This window comes from Durio zibethinus, chromosome 18 (assembly GCF_047325235.1).
Source record: "Durio zibethinus cultivar Kanyao isolate XHJ-2024 chromosome 18, ASM4732523v1, whole genome shotgun sequence".
Classification (NCBI taxonomy): domain Eukaryota; kingdom Viridiplantae; phylum Streptophyta; class Magnoliopsida; order Malvales; family Malvaceae; genus Durio; species Durio zibethinus.
The window spans coordinates 16,741,509-16,757,672 of NC_143179.1; the positions used below are offsets into that span (position 1 = coordinate 16,741,509).

General features: G+C 32.6%; 1 protein-coding gene across 1 annotated transcript; it reads right to left on the reverse strand.

Moving 5' to 3' along the window:
• Positions 1-14,398: 14,398 nt before the first annotated feature.
• LOC111299778 (U-box domain-containing protein 27-like) lies at positions 14,399-15,830 on the reverse strand. Its single transcript, XM_022895227.2, has one exon. The coding sequence runs from the start codon at positions 15,726-15,728 to the stop codon at positions 14,517-14,519; it is 1,212 nt and encodes a 403-aa protein (XP_022750962.2). The 5' UTR covers positions 15,729-15,830; the 3' UTR covers positions 14,399-14,516.
• Between the last annotated feature and the right edge of the window lie 334 nt (positions 15,831-16,164).

Genomic DNA, 16,164 nt, shown 5'->3' on the forward strand with positions numbered 1-16,164 from the left:
CACCAATATACGGGCATATTAATTTTCATAATTCAATTCTTCGTGGTTATACATGATTTATAAGTATTTTTTAGTTTATATTCGATTTTATATATTTAACATTTTTTTGTATTTAAAATATTTTATTCTGTTTTTATTTTTGTATTATAGATAAATTCTTTTCAAGCATGATAAAGATTTTCTCATTTGTTCAAGGTAATTGCCATTTTTTTGCTTTTGCTAATACTTGATTTTTTTTTTTTTTTGCATACCTATGTTTGATTGCCCCAATTAGGGAATAAAACTATGAAATTTGAGATTTAAAATAATATAATTTGCCTTAAGTATAAATCAATAATTTTGCATAACAACATTTGATTCCCGGAATTAGAGGAGAACATTGTAAAATTTGATACTTAATATAATTTGCTCAGGCTATGTTTGGTGCATAATGAAATGGATAAAATTGTAAAGAAGATTAATCATTCTCTTGATATATGATGATTTAATCATCTTAAAAGAAAGAAGATTATTTTTAATTTATAGAATTAAACTTACATGTTCTATTATACCCTTAAAAATTACATTAACAATTTAAATTATATAAATTATGAGGAAAGATAATTTTGATCAATAAATAATTTATCTTATCATAATCTTTATATGCATCAAATATAAGATAAGATGACATTATTTAATCTAATCTTATTCGTAATATCATTTTATATTATCCTATCATAATTTTATACATTAAATATATCCTTAAAGTATAAATTGGTTCACAAGTTAAAAAGTACAGATTTTATAATAATATACTATTATTTTCAGATTATACAATATATATCAATCATTTGATAAAAAAATAAAAAATCTCCTGCAAACGAAGCATGAATTATAATTCTAGTAAGAAATTAATACTATCTATATATTTTGTATTATTTCAAGATCGCATAGTAAAAAAAAAAAAAAAAGGGAGTGCTAAATTCAGTTTGTTACGAGTCTAATTCGTAGTTAGACCTCCAATGTAAGGAAATGTGTGATTATTTCTATTATTATGGTTGAGCTTTTTTTTCGGTTTCACCCTAATCCCACTTTGTTGGAACAAAGAAGAAGAAAACAAACAAAAACAGAGACATTATTAAACCATGTAACAAATTGACTCCCTTTTTACTTCCTGTAGTTAGCATATCAACTTTTTAAGCCCATCCCATCGCCTATCAACTTCAAAATGATATTTCTTCCTATCCCACTCAATAAATGGACTCCCACAAAATCCCAAATACCCTTTATTTATTTATTTATTTACATGAAAAAAAAAATCTCATCCATCCCACTCCAATAAAAAAGATCACGTGAGATGTATCCACTTCGACCCAGTATCTTAGACCAACAAATCATGACAACGTCCCACTAAAATACAACTAACAATTTGCACCTCTAAACATTAATTCAATTTCATTGTTTTTGCTCATGGGACACATGATCCAATGGCGCCCCAACTATGAATATAAAATTACAAAAAAAAATTATATGATATTTAATAACCAATATCTTGAAGGTATTTTGTAAAGTTAATTAATATATTATTTATAGTAATAATTTTATATAAATACAAAAATTGATAAATTTATTAATAATTTTTAATGTATCGAATAAAAAATATTATTTTATATAATAATTTTAAAATTTGCTCTAAAGATATTTGTTAGCAAAATCTTTTATCACACCAATTATAAATTTGAAAAAATGAAAATATGCTACATAAGGAAAAAATTATTATTTATACGAATCCATATATTTTATTAATTTGACTTGACATTTATTATTGTAATGTCTAAGTTAAATGATCAATGACCAGAGCTCTGGTCAACGCATCAAGGCCTTTGGGTCATCAAGTGAGACACACCAAAATAGTTGCATCACCTACCTTAAGGAGACGATCCGCCACCTATTAAAAGAAGGGCCCATCTGAGGCCTCACTAATGGTTTGTCAAGGTAATCACTTCAAAACTAACCAATGTGCCATCGACTTGCCCTGAATCATTAAATATCGCTTTATGATCATTAAATGCACCCTACACCTATCTAAAATCATTAAATACAATTTTCATCCATTCATGTAGACCCTCTTCGAGCTCTACACAAATAGCCTCTCAGCTGTTAATCGTCTTAGTCAAATCATCATTCTTTGCAACAGACAAGAGGTAAAGAAGACCAGTTATGCAAGGTAACTAAAGAAAAACTAAGCCTATCACTCATTCTCTCTCTTTCTCTCTCTAAGCTTCCTTTCTCTTAAAGCGTTCCTCATACACTTCACCATTTTCTGCCTTTTTTACCTTATTTCCTAAACACACATTAGGCAATATACTAACTTGAGCGTTAAAATGCACACTGGAGTAACAACTCTGGCTTCTCCTGACCATGCTTTTTGGCTGCAGGTTATAGCTTTCCTACTCTCAATCTCATTTTTTTCTTTTTAACTAAAACATTAGAAAACACCATCAACAATTGATGTTGTCTATGAGAACGACAACTATATTGCGCCAACTACATTCTTCTAAGATGTTAGCTCATACCATTAACACTATTGCCTAAGCTGCAACTACTATTGAGGTAACATCTTTCTTATCGACCTGTCCTCAAATTTACCATCTTAGAACTTTTTATGTCCCAATAATAAACTTTTATTAAATGCTTGGGCATCACAATCTTTAGGCTATTATCAAAGTTTAATGGGAGCTTTATCCTTGAAAATGACACTAACACCATCGTTGGTCTACACTATAACACCTGAACCTTTGAATTTTGTTCCCTAACTACCTGTAACATAAATCCACTCCTTACAACTGATTAACGTTGGCATGTGACCAAACATTCTCCTTGTAACTTCCATTATGCATTTTTTACTTTCATGTTTATAGATCCTAACACACCCACCAATCACGCAAATACCACTAGACTTTTATCAAACTCTCATGGCCTAGATACATCTTCTAAACACCCAAGACAACATATTTGGTCCACATTGTAGCACTTGAACCTTTGAACCTTGTTCCCCAACTACCTGTAACATAGATCCACTCCTCACAACTGATTAACATTGGCATGTGAGCAAACAATCTCTTTGTAACTTCCACTATGCATGTTTCACTTCCATATTTATAGATCCTAACATACCCATCAATCATGTAAATACCACCGGACTTTTATCAAACTCTCATGGCCTAGATACAACTCTTAAACACCCAAGTGACCATCCAGGAAAAATTACTCTAACAATACCAATAAGCAACTCAACAACTTTCTAAAAAATGACCCCACCCTAGAGAAAGTTCAACATTTTCTTTTAGAGAACCACCACCACTTCAAAACAAAACCCTACTTGAAGAAACCTACCCTCTAGTAGTGCATGACAGAGCTTGCCATCATGATTAAGCACATACAAACCCGGACCTAAAAGATGAACTGGCGCTTAAGTCACAATCTTACGTAAATAGCTAGCTAAGCTCAGAAAAGACAAAAACAAAGACCTTTAGTGGCTAGAAGATGACCACAACCATCTTATCTTCACCATTAGATAAGCTGACATCCCATCTTCTCTTAAACTACTAAAAGGTACTTATAACAAAACCACTAACCTAGAGGACCACTTGGACCATTTTAGGACCTTTATGAATTTGCATAATGCATTTGATGCAGTAAAGTGCAGGGCTTTTCCAACCACCTTGCATAAGAAAGTTAGTACATGGTTTTATTTATGGCTTTTTCCATTATAAACAATTTTGATGCCTTGAATAGGCAATTCTTGGCACATTTCCTGAGTATTAGGGTTGCTATGCACTCTTCTTCAATGCACTCTTCTATGATTTATTAGCCATAAAGCAAAAACTTAAAAAAAATTTATGATAATATTTAAAAAAAGTTTAACACCACCATTTTGGAAACCAAGGATTTGAATGTAGATTGGGCCATTAAGGCATTCACCTCAGGGGCGAGGCATGATCATTTAAGATATTTGTTAACGAAGACAAGCCAGAGTAGTTGTATCAACTATATAAAAGGGTTTAGAAGTTTGTTAAGGCTAAAGAGATTAGGGCAGCAGATAGGGTCAAATGATGTGAACAAGTTCAAAAATGTCCACAAACGTCACTTGTAGGTGAAAGATTTGAATGCTAAATGGGCCATTAAGGCTTTCACCACAGGGCTGAGGTATGATCATTTGATATATTCGTTAACGAAGAACAAGCCAGAGCAATTGTATCAACTATATGAAAATGGTCTAGAAGTTTGATTAAGCTTAAGAGATTAAGGCAGTAGATAGGGTCGAACGATGTGAATAGCATAAAAAATGCTCAAAAGAAGAGAACAAATGAATTAAAACACTAACCTAATGGTTTCATAATAATCGTTAGGCCATAGCCAGTAAAAAAAAAGATTGGCATAACAACAGTAGCAAAAGAAGCCCTAAAAGGCAGTCTAACCAACACTTGAACCAAAATAAACCTCTAGATACCATCACATAATGCCCAGTTCAATGACCAACCTAAAGAAACAATCAAACAAAACCTTTACCCAAACGACTAGATAACCAACCCGGACTAAAAAAACACTACACCTACCATGAAACTAAGAGGCATTCTATTAATGAGTGTATAACATTTTAAAAAAAGATCAAAAGATTAGAGAACATGATAAATGCTCAACTTAAATCTTAATCAAGTAACCCTTATTCTTGACAAAGCTATGAACTAGTCAATTGCCAACAAGGTGAAGGCTCTCCCCACTAAATGAATGTGGCTCATTAAGAAAAAACAATAGGTAAGTGCCAATCCAGGGCATCATCCACATTATTATGGAAACTATTAAAGATTGGACCAACAACAAATCCAAGCACAAGTTGTACTTACATAGTGTGATGGCCATTGGCATTATACCTGAAAAATAAAAAATTAAAAAATGGCAGATGTAATTTTTAAAAAAAGATATTGACATTTTAGTGGATAATGAAAATGACCCCATAGTAGTCACAACGATGATAGCCAACTACCAAGTGCAGTGTATATTACTTAATAGTGGTAGTACGATGAATTTAATACATTATCAGACATTCAAGCAAATGAGGCTTACTGAAGAACACTTATGGCCGTCTAAGCCATCTTTGGGTTTACTAAACAACCCATTGCGGTGAAAAGGTCACACCCTACTAGTTACGATAAGGGATGAAAAGTATATGTTAACCATGTTAGTAGACTTACTCGTGGTTGACCAGCCTTCTACTTACAACATCATCTTTGGCAAGTTATTGATGAAAAAGGCTAAGATGGTGATCACCATCTACTGTCTAAAAAGTTAAATTTTCTACACCCATTAGAATAGGATAAATGAAAATGAACCAAGTGACAGCTCGCCAATGCCACATTTTAAGCTTCCATCTTTCTCGAAAAGAAAATCAAACCAACAACCCACTTTCATCCTTACCCATAAAAGACCCCAACACATATTCTTCTCTATTAGTCCATGTAATAAACCTAACCTTGGCTCAAACATTAAACATTGATAGCTTGGACACACAAGATGAAACTAGGGAACATAAAGCTTACCCTGTTGAGCAAATAGTACCTATTCAACTATATCCCCAAACTCAGACCTCACAATTCAAACAAGTTCTTTGCTAGATGCAAGGCATAAGGTATGCTATGTATATTTTTACAGAAGAACGTTGATGCCTTTGCATGGTCTGTAGTAAACATTATTGAAATTGATGAATGTATTATCACCCATTACCTGAATGTTGACCCAATGACAAAACTAGTCAAATAAAAGAAAAAAAGTTTACCTTTGAGTAAATTCAAGCAGTAAGGGAAGAGGTGGACAAACTGATTGTTGTCGAATATATCAGGGAAGTTAAATATCCTAACTAGGTTGCTAATGTGGTCATGGTGAAAGAGGCAAATGGTAAATGGAGAATATATGTAGATTTCATCGATCTTAAAAAGGTATGCCCCAAAAATTTTTTTTCTTTACCTTCAGTAGATGGATTAGTGGGCTATAGGCCACAAATATTTAAATGTCATGGATGCCTTTTCGAGGTATAATCAAATCAAGTTAATAAATGTAGACCAAGAGAAAATATCTTTTGTCACCGAGGATGGTTTATTATTTTACACAATTATGTCTTTCAGGTTAAAGAATACGAGGGCTACTTACCAGATATTGGTGAATAAAATCTTCAAAGAGCAAATTGGATGGTCTTTGAAGGTATATATAGATGATATGTTGGTTAAGAGCCTTTTCTTGAAATAAAATGTTCGGGATTTAGCAGAAGCCTTTGCCATTCTAAGAAAATACAACAAGAAGATAAACCCTACTAAATGTACATTTGGTGTGGAAGTAAAAATTTTTTTGGACTTCATGGTTTCTAACAAAGGGATAAAGGCAAACCTTGAGAAAGTGATAACCATATTAGCCATAAGCCCTTTAAAAACCACCAAAAAGATGTAGAGGTTAACTGGGTGAGTGACAGCCATTAATAGATTTGCATCTAATTTAATGGGCAAGTGCTTGTCATTCTTTAAAGTCTTTCACAATGTAACAAAATTCAAATAGGATGAACATTGCCAGAAAGTTTTCAAAAACTTAAGCAATATCTCTACTTGCCATCTTAGCTAACCGGCCTTGTTCTTGGTAGGCCATTATATGTGTACCTAACAGCTTCTGACAAGATTGTAGCAGCAGTATTGGTGTAAGAGGTAAAAAAAAAAACAAATGCTAGTGTATTATGCCAATAGAGCTTTACAAAATAAAACGATTAATTACACAAGGTTGGAGAAGATAGACTTCACACTGATCACGATAGCTCATCGATTAAGACTATCGTTTTAGGCACATGTCATAATTATGTTAACAGACCAACCACTAAGGGAAGTCTTATATAAAATAAACATTTTAAGAAAAATGATGAAATGGAATGTTGAACTTAGTAAATTCCATGTTGAATACAAGCCAAGAAAAGTCATCAAGACTTAGGTTTAACAAATTTCCTATATGAATGCTCATTCACACCTGAACTAGAAGCTAAAATCCAACCCTCTTCAAAACTTCCCCAATCACAAATCTAATCCTGTTTCACAGATCCAAAACCCTAAAACTAAACAAATCCTATTAGAGCCATAAAAACCATAAAAGATAGATGGACCAATTAAATTCCCCCAACTATCAACCCAGATCATTCAACATCCTCTAGTGGTAAGCCATTTGCTAGACAATTCATGGGTACTGTATGTAGATGGTTCTTCAGGGAAAAGTAATTTGGGCATAGTAATTTTATTATTAAGCCTAAGAGGGTAGGAACAGTAGTATAAATTATCTTTTGGCTTTTTTGTTTCCAATAATGTAGCAAAATATTAGGTTTTGGTCGTAGGGCTATAAGTAATAGCAAGCCTGAATGTCGAGCATTTAATTATCTATATAGATTTCTAGTTAGTCAACTGTTAGCTAAATGGTGAATATAAAGTCAGAGACCCCACACTTGCCAAATATCATGCAATCGTTCGCCAACTAAGCTAACCCTTCACAACCATAACCTTGTAGCAAGTTTCACGTACCAATAATACTAGAGTTGACTCCCTCTCTAAGTTGGCAGCATTTATTGAAATCAAATAATGTGATAAGATCTTGTTAGAGCATGTACCTATACCCAAGTACTTGCAACCTCCACATATACTGTGTATAGAAAAAGAAGACACTTTGATTACTCTTATAAAGGCACACCTCTAAAAAAAGTATCCCTTTGATCCAATATAATGTAAAAGGATATAGAAAATAGTAACATGACTTGTGCTAGTGAGAAAGAGTTTTTATAAAAAAGCTTTCTTAGCCCCTCTCTTATGTTTTAAGGGAAATTCATGAAAAGGTATGTAGTCATCATGTAGATGATCGAACACTAGCATAAAAGGCATTAAGACAAGGATATTACTGGTATACAATGAAAAAATATGCAATGCACCTGGTGAAAACATGTAATAAGTGCCAAAATTTTGCCAAAGTCCTTAAACAACCAGTGAAAGCCCTCAACCAAATCTTTAGCCCATGGCCATTTGCCTAGAGGGGTATTGATATCTTGGGACCTTTCTTTATAGCACTCTGCCAAAAGAAATTCATGATAGTAGCTTATGATTATTTTAAAAAGTGTGTAGAGGTAGAATCGATGGCGACCATCACGATTAAAATGATAAAAGACTTTGTGTGGAAGTATATCATATGCAAGTTTGATCTCTTTCATACCATTGTGATAGAGAACATAATGCAATTTTAGGCGAAGAAATTAAATTGGTTCTACCAAAATTTCAAAGTGGTCCTAATAAATAGCTTAATAGCTCATCTCCAAACAAATGGACAGGTGAAATCCATGAATCAAAAAAATCTTAATAGCCCTAAAAAAAAAGTTGGATGAAGTAAAAGATGTATGGGTAAATGAGACTTCTAGTATATTTTGGGTGATTAGAACCACAAACCATTTAGCCATGAGAGAAATCCTATTCACATTTACATACAATAGAGAAGCGATCATTCTCATTGAAATGGGTGTGAATACACTCAGGACAACCCATTTTGACCTCAGCTAGAATGAAAAAGCATTAAGGGTAAATTTGGACTTGTTACAAGAGAACAAGGACTTGGTAGAAGTCAAAATGGCCACTATAGTGCAATAGGTCACCAAATATTATAATTCTAGAGTCAAGCACAGACATTTTCGAGTTTGTGACTTGGTGTTTAGAAATCGTAAAGCTAGTAAACTGGCAGGCGAAAGGAAGAAATAATCACCTAATTATGAATGACCATACAAAGTCTCATATGTTATCGGGTTTAGAGCATATAGATTGGAAGATATAGGTGGTAACCTTATACCAAAGATTAGAAATGTCATTTACTTGATGAAGTAGTGCATATAACTAGCCCTTTTACATTTGTATAGTATTTTTCAATTTTTGTATTCATTTGTTTAATATTTACATGTTTCCCAACTATGCATTTGGCTTTAATTACCCTTTTTTGTAAGCAATTTTATACTAAGGATTTCTTAATAAAGATGGACAATATTCTATTACCTTTTTCTAAATTTTGTCTTACAATGTGTCTCGTGCACTATTATTTATATTAAGACATATTGGTTAACATAGTCCCTACTTATTGTCGACACACCCAACATTCCTTGCATGCCATTATTTGTGTTAAGGTATATGGGTTAACAGATTCTCTATCTCTTATCGACACACCTAATGTCTCCAATGTGCCACTATTTACGTTAATTGCATTAAGGTATATAGGTTAACATAGTCACCATTTCCTATTGACATGGCCTACGTGCCATTATTTGCATTAAGGCATATAGGTTAACATAGTCCTTACTTTCTGCCAATACGTCTAATGTATCATTGGCACTTTTATCTTTTATTGCATTAAGGTACTACGCTAACATGCCCAATGCATTCTTAGCACATCTATCTTTAATTGTGTTAAGGCCCTGCTCCAACATCTCTAATGTTCCCCTAGCATATTTATCTTTCATTATGTTAAGGTTTTGTACTAACATGCCCAATGTGCCCTCAACACCTCTCTTATTGAGTTAAGGCCTTGTGCCAACATGCCTAATGTGCCTATAGTACTTTTATCTCTTGCGTTAAGACTTCGCGTCAACATATTCAAAATCTCCCTAGCACTTCACACCTATTACATTAGGCTATGTGTTGGCACATAATAATCCAATGTCTTTATAAGAAGGTACATTTAAATGTCATTTTCAATAAACTATCATATTTCTATTAGTACAATTTGATGATGCAACATCTTTAAGTCGATACTCATCTTTATGAATTTCTTCTCACTATAACTTGTAAAGTTGGCTAAAAGGCTACAACATTCAACTTGGAATTCTATCTTTTGAATAAAGAAAAGTTCAATTCACAATATGAATCTATATCACATTATCATATTCTATGATATCCATTAAGTTTGAAATTTTATCTTCTAGATGAAGAAAAGTTTATTTCACAATGTAAACCCATATTATTTTTTTATATCTTGCAGTTTAACTTTATTCAATACATGAAAACAACATCATTACTTAAAGATAAATTCTGGCTCAATTTACACAAACCAGGGAAGTATAATCTTACTTTCAAAGTCTTTTATGTTGGGTTTATTCTCTATTAAAAATGGGTATCTACAAGATTAGCACATCTTAATGTTGAGCATAATGTTGCTTATACATTCTAATCTAAGTAATATGAGTTCTTGAAGCACAACATCATTACTTGATATTTACTTTATTGATTTAATCTTAGTTAGAGATTAATTTCTACAAGATCAATATATTTAAATAAGGCTTGAGTTCAACCTGGCTATTTTGTTAACCCGTCTTTAGGTATCTAAAAGACATGGCCAACTTATTAGCCTCTATTTGGATCATTCTTACAAGTAAAACAAAATGAGTAATCCCCTTATTTTTATCTTGGCTATCTTTTGCCAATCCCATGGCTAAATCTCTTTAATAGTTTGGTCTTTTTCTTGACCATTTCCTGCAAGTAAGCAAATGGATAATTTTTTCATCTTTATTTCAATCAATTTCAATGAGTGAATATACAGTCAAGTCTAGTAAATTATCAGATTGTTATCTTAATTGCCTTCACGAGTAAGCTGGTGGCTAGTTCTCTTATCTTTAACTAAACTGTACTATGTCAACAATTGTTCCCAAATCACAAAGCTAACTAAAGTCATAACTATAAAAAATAGAATAGCCAAATATGGCAAATAGAGCACGAAATTTATTTCATTGACATCTAAAAACCATATACATAGTCAGTGAAAATACAAGACTACAACTCAAGCACAAAAACTTTTAAAAAATAGCTATGATATTTGTCTAGCGAACTTTTTCTCCAAGAATTCTCATAAGATATCAAGAACACACAATTGTTGGAGAGCCGAAACTTTCTATCTGATACCATAATCATTAGAGCTGTAATGGTTTGAAAATGTTCACTTTATAACCTCCTTCAGACCTGGGGGGCAATTGTTATACCTAAGTCAATCGGTTAATAGCTAGAGCTCTAGTTAATGCATCAAGGCATGCCCAAACAACTACATCACTTACCCCAAGAAAATGATCCACCACCTACTAAAGGAAAAGCTCACCTGTGGCCTCACTAATGTCTGTCTAGGTAGTCACTTCAAAACTAACCAATAGGCCACCAACTTGCCCTAGATCATTACATACCGCCCTAAGATCATTAAATGCAGCCCACACATGTTTGAGATCATTAAATGCAATTCTCATGTATTTGCATGGCCTCTTTAAGCTCCGCATAGACATCATCTCAATTGTTAATCATCTTGGTTAGATTATCACTCTTTTGCCATAGACAAGAGGTAAAAAAAGACTAGGTATGCGGGGTAACTAAAAAAGAACTAAGCCTATCACTCACTCTCTCTCGAAGCTTTTTCTCTCTTGAAGCTTCCTTTACACACTTCATCATTTTTCATCTTCCTTACCTTATTTCTTGAACACACCCAAGGTAATATACTAACTTGAATGTTGAAGCACATCCACGAGTGACAATTCTAAAACCCTCTGACCATGCTTTTTGACTACAAGTTACAACTATTTTTTCTTCAATCTCATTCCCATCTCTTCAGCTAAGACATCAAAAAATATCATCAACAATTATCAAAGAATGCATTCATAGATGTTCATATGATAATTTAAATTTTGTGACACGTCTTAATTTATTGAGCTAATAATTAAGTAGGAAGTAAGACAAACTTATATAATAATTTTTCAAATGTAAAAAATGAAAAAAAAAACCAAAAAAGGAATGAGAACCCCAAAAGAAAAAGGTAACGGGCCTTTCTAGAGCTCGGGGAATCTAAACCATCCCCTCCCAACTTTTGACATGCATGTAGCAGCCAATTCCCAAGCTTTTCAAAACCCAAATCCAATACAAAACAAGCAGCTATTATTTTATATTTATGTTCGTAATTAAGAAATTTAGATCATGGCTTATGGTTTCAGTGCACTCCCCTCTTTTCAAGACCTTTCTTTTCATCTTAGACTACATTTTTTTTTTTTGTTTTTTTACTATAAAGTGGATGCATTCTCAAGGGCTAATCTTCCTGGAGAGATTGGAGTGGTCAAATCTATCTCCCTCGCTCTTAACAAATTTCTCTTTCTATATTGTGATTCCAAACCCTTTCGTTGCTTTCCGCAATGGAACATCAAATCGTTTTTATATAAAATTTTAAATTGAAAGACAAGTGCTCAAATTACAGTCAGCAAAGCAACCGCATTTCAGCAATTGCGGCACTTTGTCTCTGTCTGTCTTTACTCTAAAGTCTTTGTTTTCTTGTCAAAGTTCCAAGAATGTTTTTTCTTTTGTAAGATGTTTTGTTATTATATTTATTAATATAAATATCTGTTTAAAAATATATTAATAAAAAATACGCTTATAAAATTATAAAAAAATATTATTATACCAAATATGGTTTCTAATTACACAATCTTTTAATAAATATGAAAACTTTCTTGATTCTTTTAACATTTTATATGTAAAATTAAAAAAAATACAAAAATTAATATTTTTATACGATTAAAAAGATAGTTAAAAAACTTTACAAACAAGAAAAATAAATATGCTTTTAAAAAATGAAATTGACAATTTTGTGATTGAAAATTAATTGTGTTTTTATAACTTTTTAAAGTGGTTTTAATACTTTTTTTTGTGTTGAAAATATTATAAGATAACACGAGATAAAGATTTAAAGTAATTAAAAATGAAATAAGATATTAATGAAAAAAATTATAATTAAGTAAAAAAATAAAAGTAATGTCAATAATTATATGATTTATTGATAGAGTATCAAACTTTTAGTTGATAGAGTATTTAACTTAGTTTAAGTGAATAAGATTCAATTTTTGAAAAAATAGAAAAGAAAAAAGCACACATTTAATACTTGGTTTGACTTTGTATTGTTGAGAAAATTAAAAAATTAAAATAAAGTGACTGTAATTTAAAATTTAAAATAAAACTTTTAATTTTGAAGATTTCCAAGAAATGATTAATAACTACAATAAAAAGATGTAGTTTTAACTTTCTTAAAATGAAAAACATAAAATTAAATTACAAAACTATACAAAAACTAATATTAATAGCGTTAATTTGAATGACCATTTAAATTTGTTTAACATAAATGCATATATATACTAAAACGTTTTAAAATATTTTAGGGTGTCAAGACCCCCACAGCCATATATGACGGTCCGCCCCTGTTGCCCAGCAGGAATCTTGCTTAAAAGAAACCCATATCTAATTCATAATTGCAGCACAATTGCCGACTCACATGGGTTTTCTTCTCGCTCATAGGTTCCTAGCAGATGGCTAGACGCAATTCTAATTCTGAATTAATGCTTCTATTGTTGAACATCAGAATCCATCAAAAACACCACAAACAATAAAAGCAATACTTTCAAGTTTAGGCATCAAATCTTCTGGTCAACAATTCTTTTACTGTTAAATGAGGATGACCATAATAATTGATTGAGAGGAAAAAAAAAAAAACTCTAATAACGGGAAATTTTAATTTGTTCGATCGACAATCAGATATGAACATCTAATAGAACAGTTTACCATTTTCAAAACCTTAAATTAGGACAGTTCATCAAAATTTATAACAGCAAAATCTGCTAGTGGTTTCTTTGACTTGGTTTTTGTCAGCAAACAGATAATGGTAAATAAAGCCAAAACAGGTGCCCGTTACTGGCTCTTTACTGTCGTTTATGGTCCTCCATTGACTATGGACTCATTTGAATTTCAATAAAATGCCTTGGAATCCAAAGAGATTTTACTGTAAAATTGGGGGACCAAAACTCTCGTTGCCTCTTCAATCTGACATCGATTACTCTAATGTAAAAGTAAAAAAAATTGGTGGATTTTCAATTATAATAGTTGATTGTTTTTGGTGTAATAATGTTCTGGTATATCCAATTTTATCATTATAATTATGTTAACGGGTAAACACAGTTGTATCATTAATTTTAATTACAAACTTAATCTGACCATTATGATATTCACTTTTATCGTCACTATTATTTTTAATCTCATTAAAAACTAATCTAATCAAAATAAACTTAAGGGGGAATTCCACAACTTGAAGTTGCATTACTACAATTACTGCTATTTCTGAGTTATTGAATGAACCCTTCTTTGTCCTTTTCCCAGTTGAAAATCAAATCAAAACTGTAACCTTCTGAAAATTCAACAAGCAAGCCAAAAACAATTTAAAATTGATTAGTTTAATGTATATCCTTTGATTCATTCAAATATCCATCAAACCAATAAAAAGAAATGGAAGTAAACCCCCTAACTAAAATCAAATGAATTTCTCCATTACCATGCCACTAACAAAAGTTTCCTTCGATTTACAAACTTGGGTGTTTTTTCTTTCTTCATTCGTAGAGAGAAAAGAGAGCAGAAGCAAAATCCTTAGAAGGGCATAATATGGGTAGTCTTAGTATCATAACTTGATAAACAAGACTTAGAATTAACCCGAAAAATCTTGAGCAAATCCGCCGACATTTGCCTAACCGCAGGAGAACAATTGCTCTGCATCAGCAACAAGAACTTGGTCATCCCGTTGCCACCAACCACCGCTTCTTGTGCTTTCTCGTCTCTGAACAAATAACAAACGCTCCAAAGTATCGTCACCGCGTGCTCCGTCGCTTTGCTCGATACTTTCAACACTTTCTGCACAATCACTTGTAACAATATCGAGTCATGCCAAATCTCGACCCTCCCTTCTTTGCAAGACGACAACGTTTCCAGCAGTTTTAATGACTTCTCGATTATCGAAATGGTCGTGTTTGGTTCGGATAAGAGGTTCTTTAATTCTGGGATTGTTCGAGATTGGATTAGGTTGGTTTTTACGCGTTTTGGCATTGTGATTGCTATCAAACAAGATAAGCTCGCTTCGATCAAACTTGGATCCTTCTCTTTACTTAATGATTTGACCAATTCGGGTAACAACCCATCTTTTTCGGCTATTTTGTGCTTGGACTCGCCATCGACCGCGATGGACTCCAGTAAGCGAACCGATTCGATTTGCGAATCTGAACTCCCTCGTTGCAAAACCAGAAGAATCGTCGACAAGCAATTAGTTTCCAACAACGGCTTCTTGTCCGAAATTTTATTTAACATCAAATCCAAAATCTTAACAACTTGTTCGATCAATTTGATGTCCGATTCCGCATTCCTCATGAAATCGAACACCGGTTTCAAAAACCCGTCCATTCTAGCGAGGAATTCGCGGTTCTCCTCAGATTCTCTCACGAAACAAACGATCTTCGTTAAAGATGAAAAGCAATTGTTGTCAAGTTGTTTGACCAAGGCTTTGACCTGATCTTGAGAAGGAACAACTACTGAGTTGGCCGCCGAGTCGGCGTCGGGTTGACGGCCAGCGACTGAGTCGGACCACATCTGGATGAGTCGTTGTAAATTCCGGTTCGGAACGAATTCTTTGCTTTGGAGAACTTGCATCGTGGCCGGACACGTGTTGTTGCCGCTGTCTAGCCACCGCTGGATGCTGGTTCGGTCATATGTTACACCTGTGCATAAGCTCACTGGGGATTTCATCACATCCAACGATATCGGACACCGAAAAAAACTTGGAATCGTAATGTACAAATCGTCTCTTCTCATTTTTTTTTTTTTGTCTTTTCCTTGTTTGGACAGCAAGAAAGAAAGAGAACAACGAAAAATTGAGAGATAAAGTGGAAGTGAAAAAGAGTTAGAGAGGGAAGCGGGACAGTGGGGGTTTAAAGAAGAGAGAGAAATAGTCAAAGGTATCTGACGTCATCTTTCACTTTTTAATTTCTTATATATTTTTGTTTTTAATTTTTTATTAAAATGTTAAACTAATTAACATTCAACTGGCTTCAATCAGATACGATTCCATCCATGGAAACAAATTTGTTTTTTCCGTTAAAAATCGGATTAGGTTTTGGAAAAAAAAAAAAATCTAAATCGATGTAAGATTGGAAACGAGTTTTTATATTTCATTTTGATTTATTTTGAATATATATAAAGATAAATTTTATTATTTATTTAATTTTTTATTAATAAAATTATTATTTAA

What these genes read in the sequence shown, in the direction of transcription:
- LOC111299778 (XM_022895227.2), bottom strand. Translation starts at nt 15,728, where the DNA reads ATGAGAAGAGACGATTTGTACATTACGATTCCAAGTTTTTTTCGGTGT.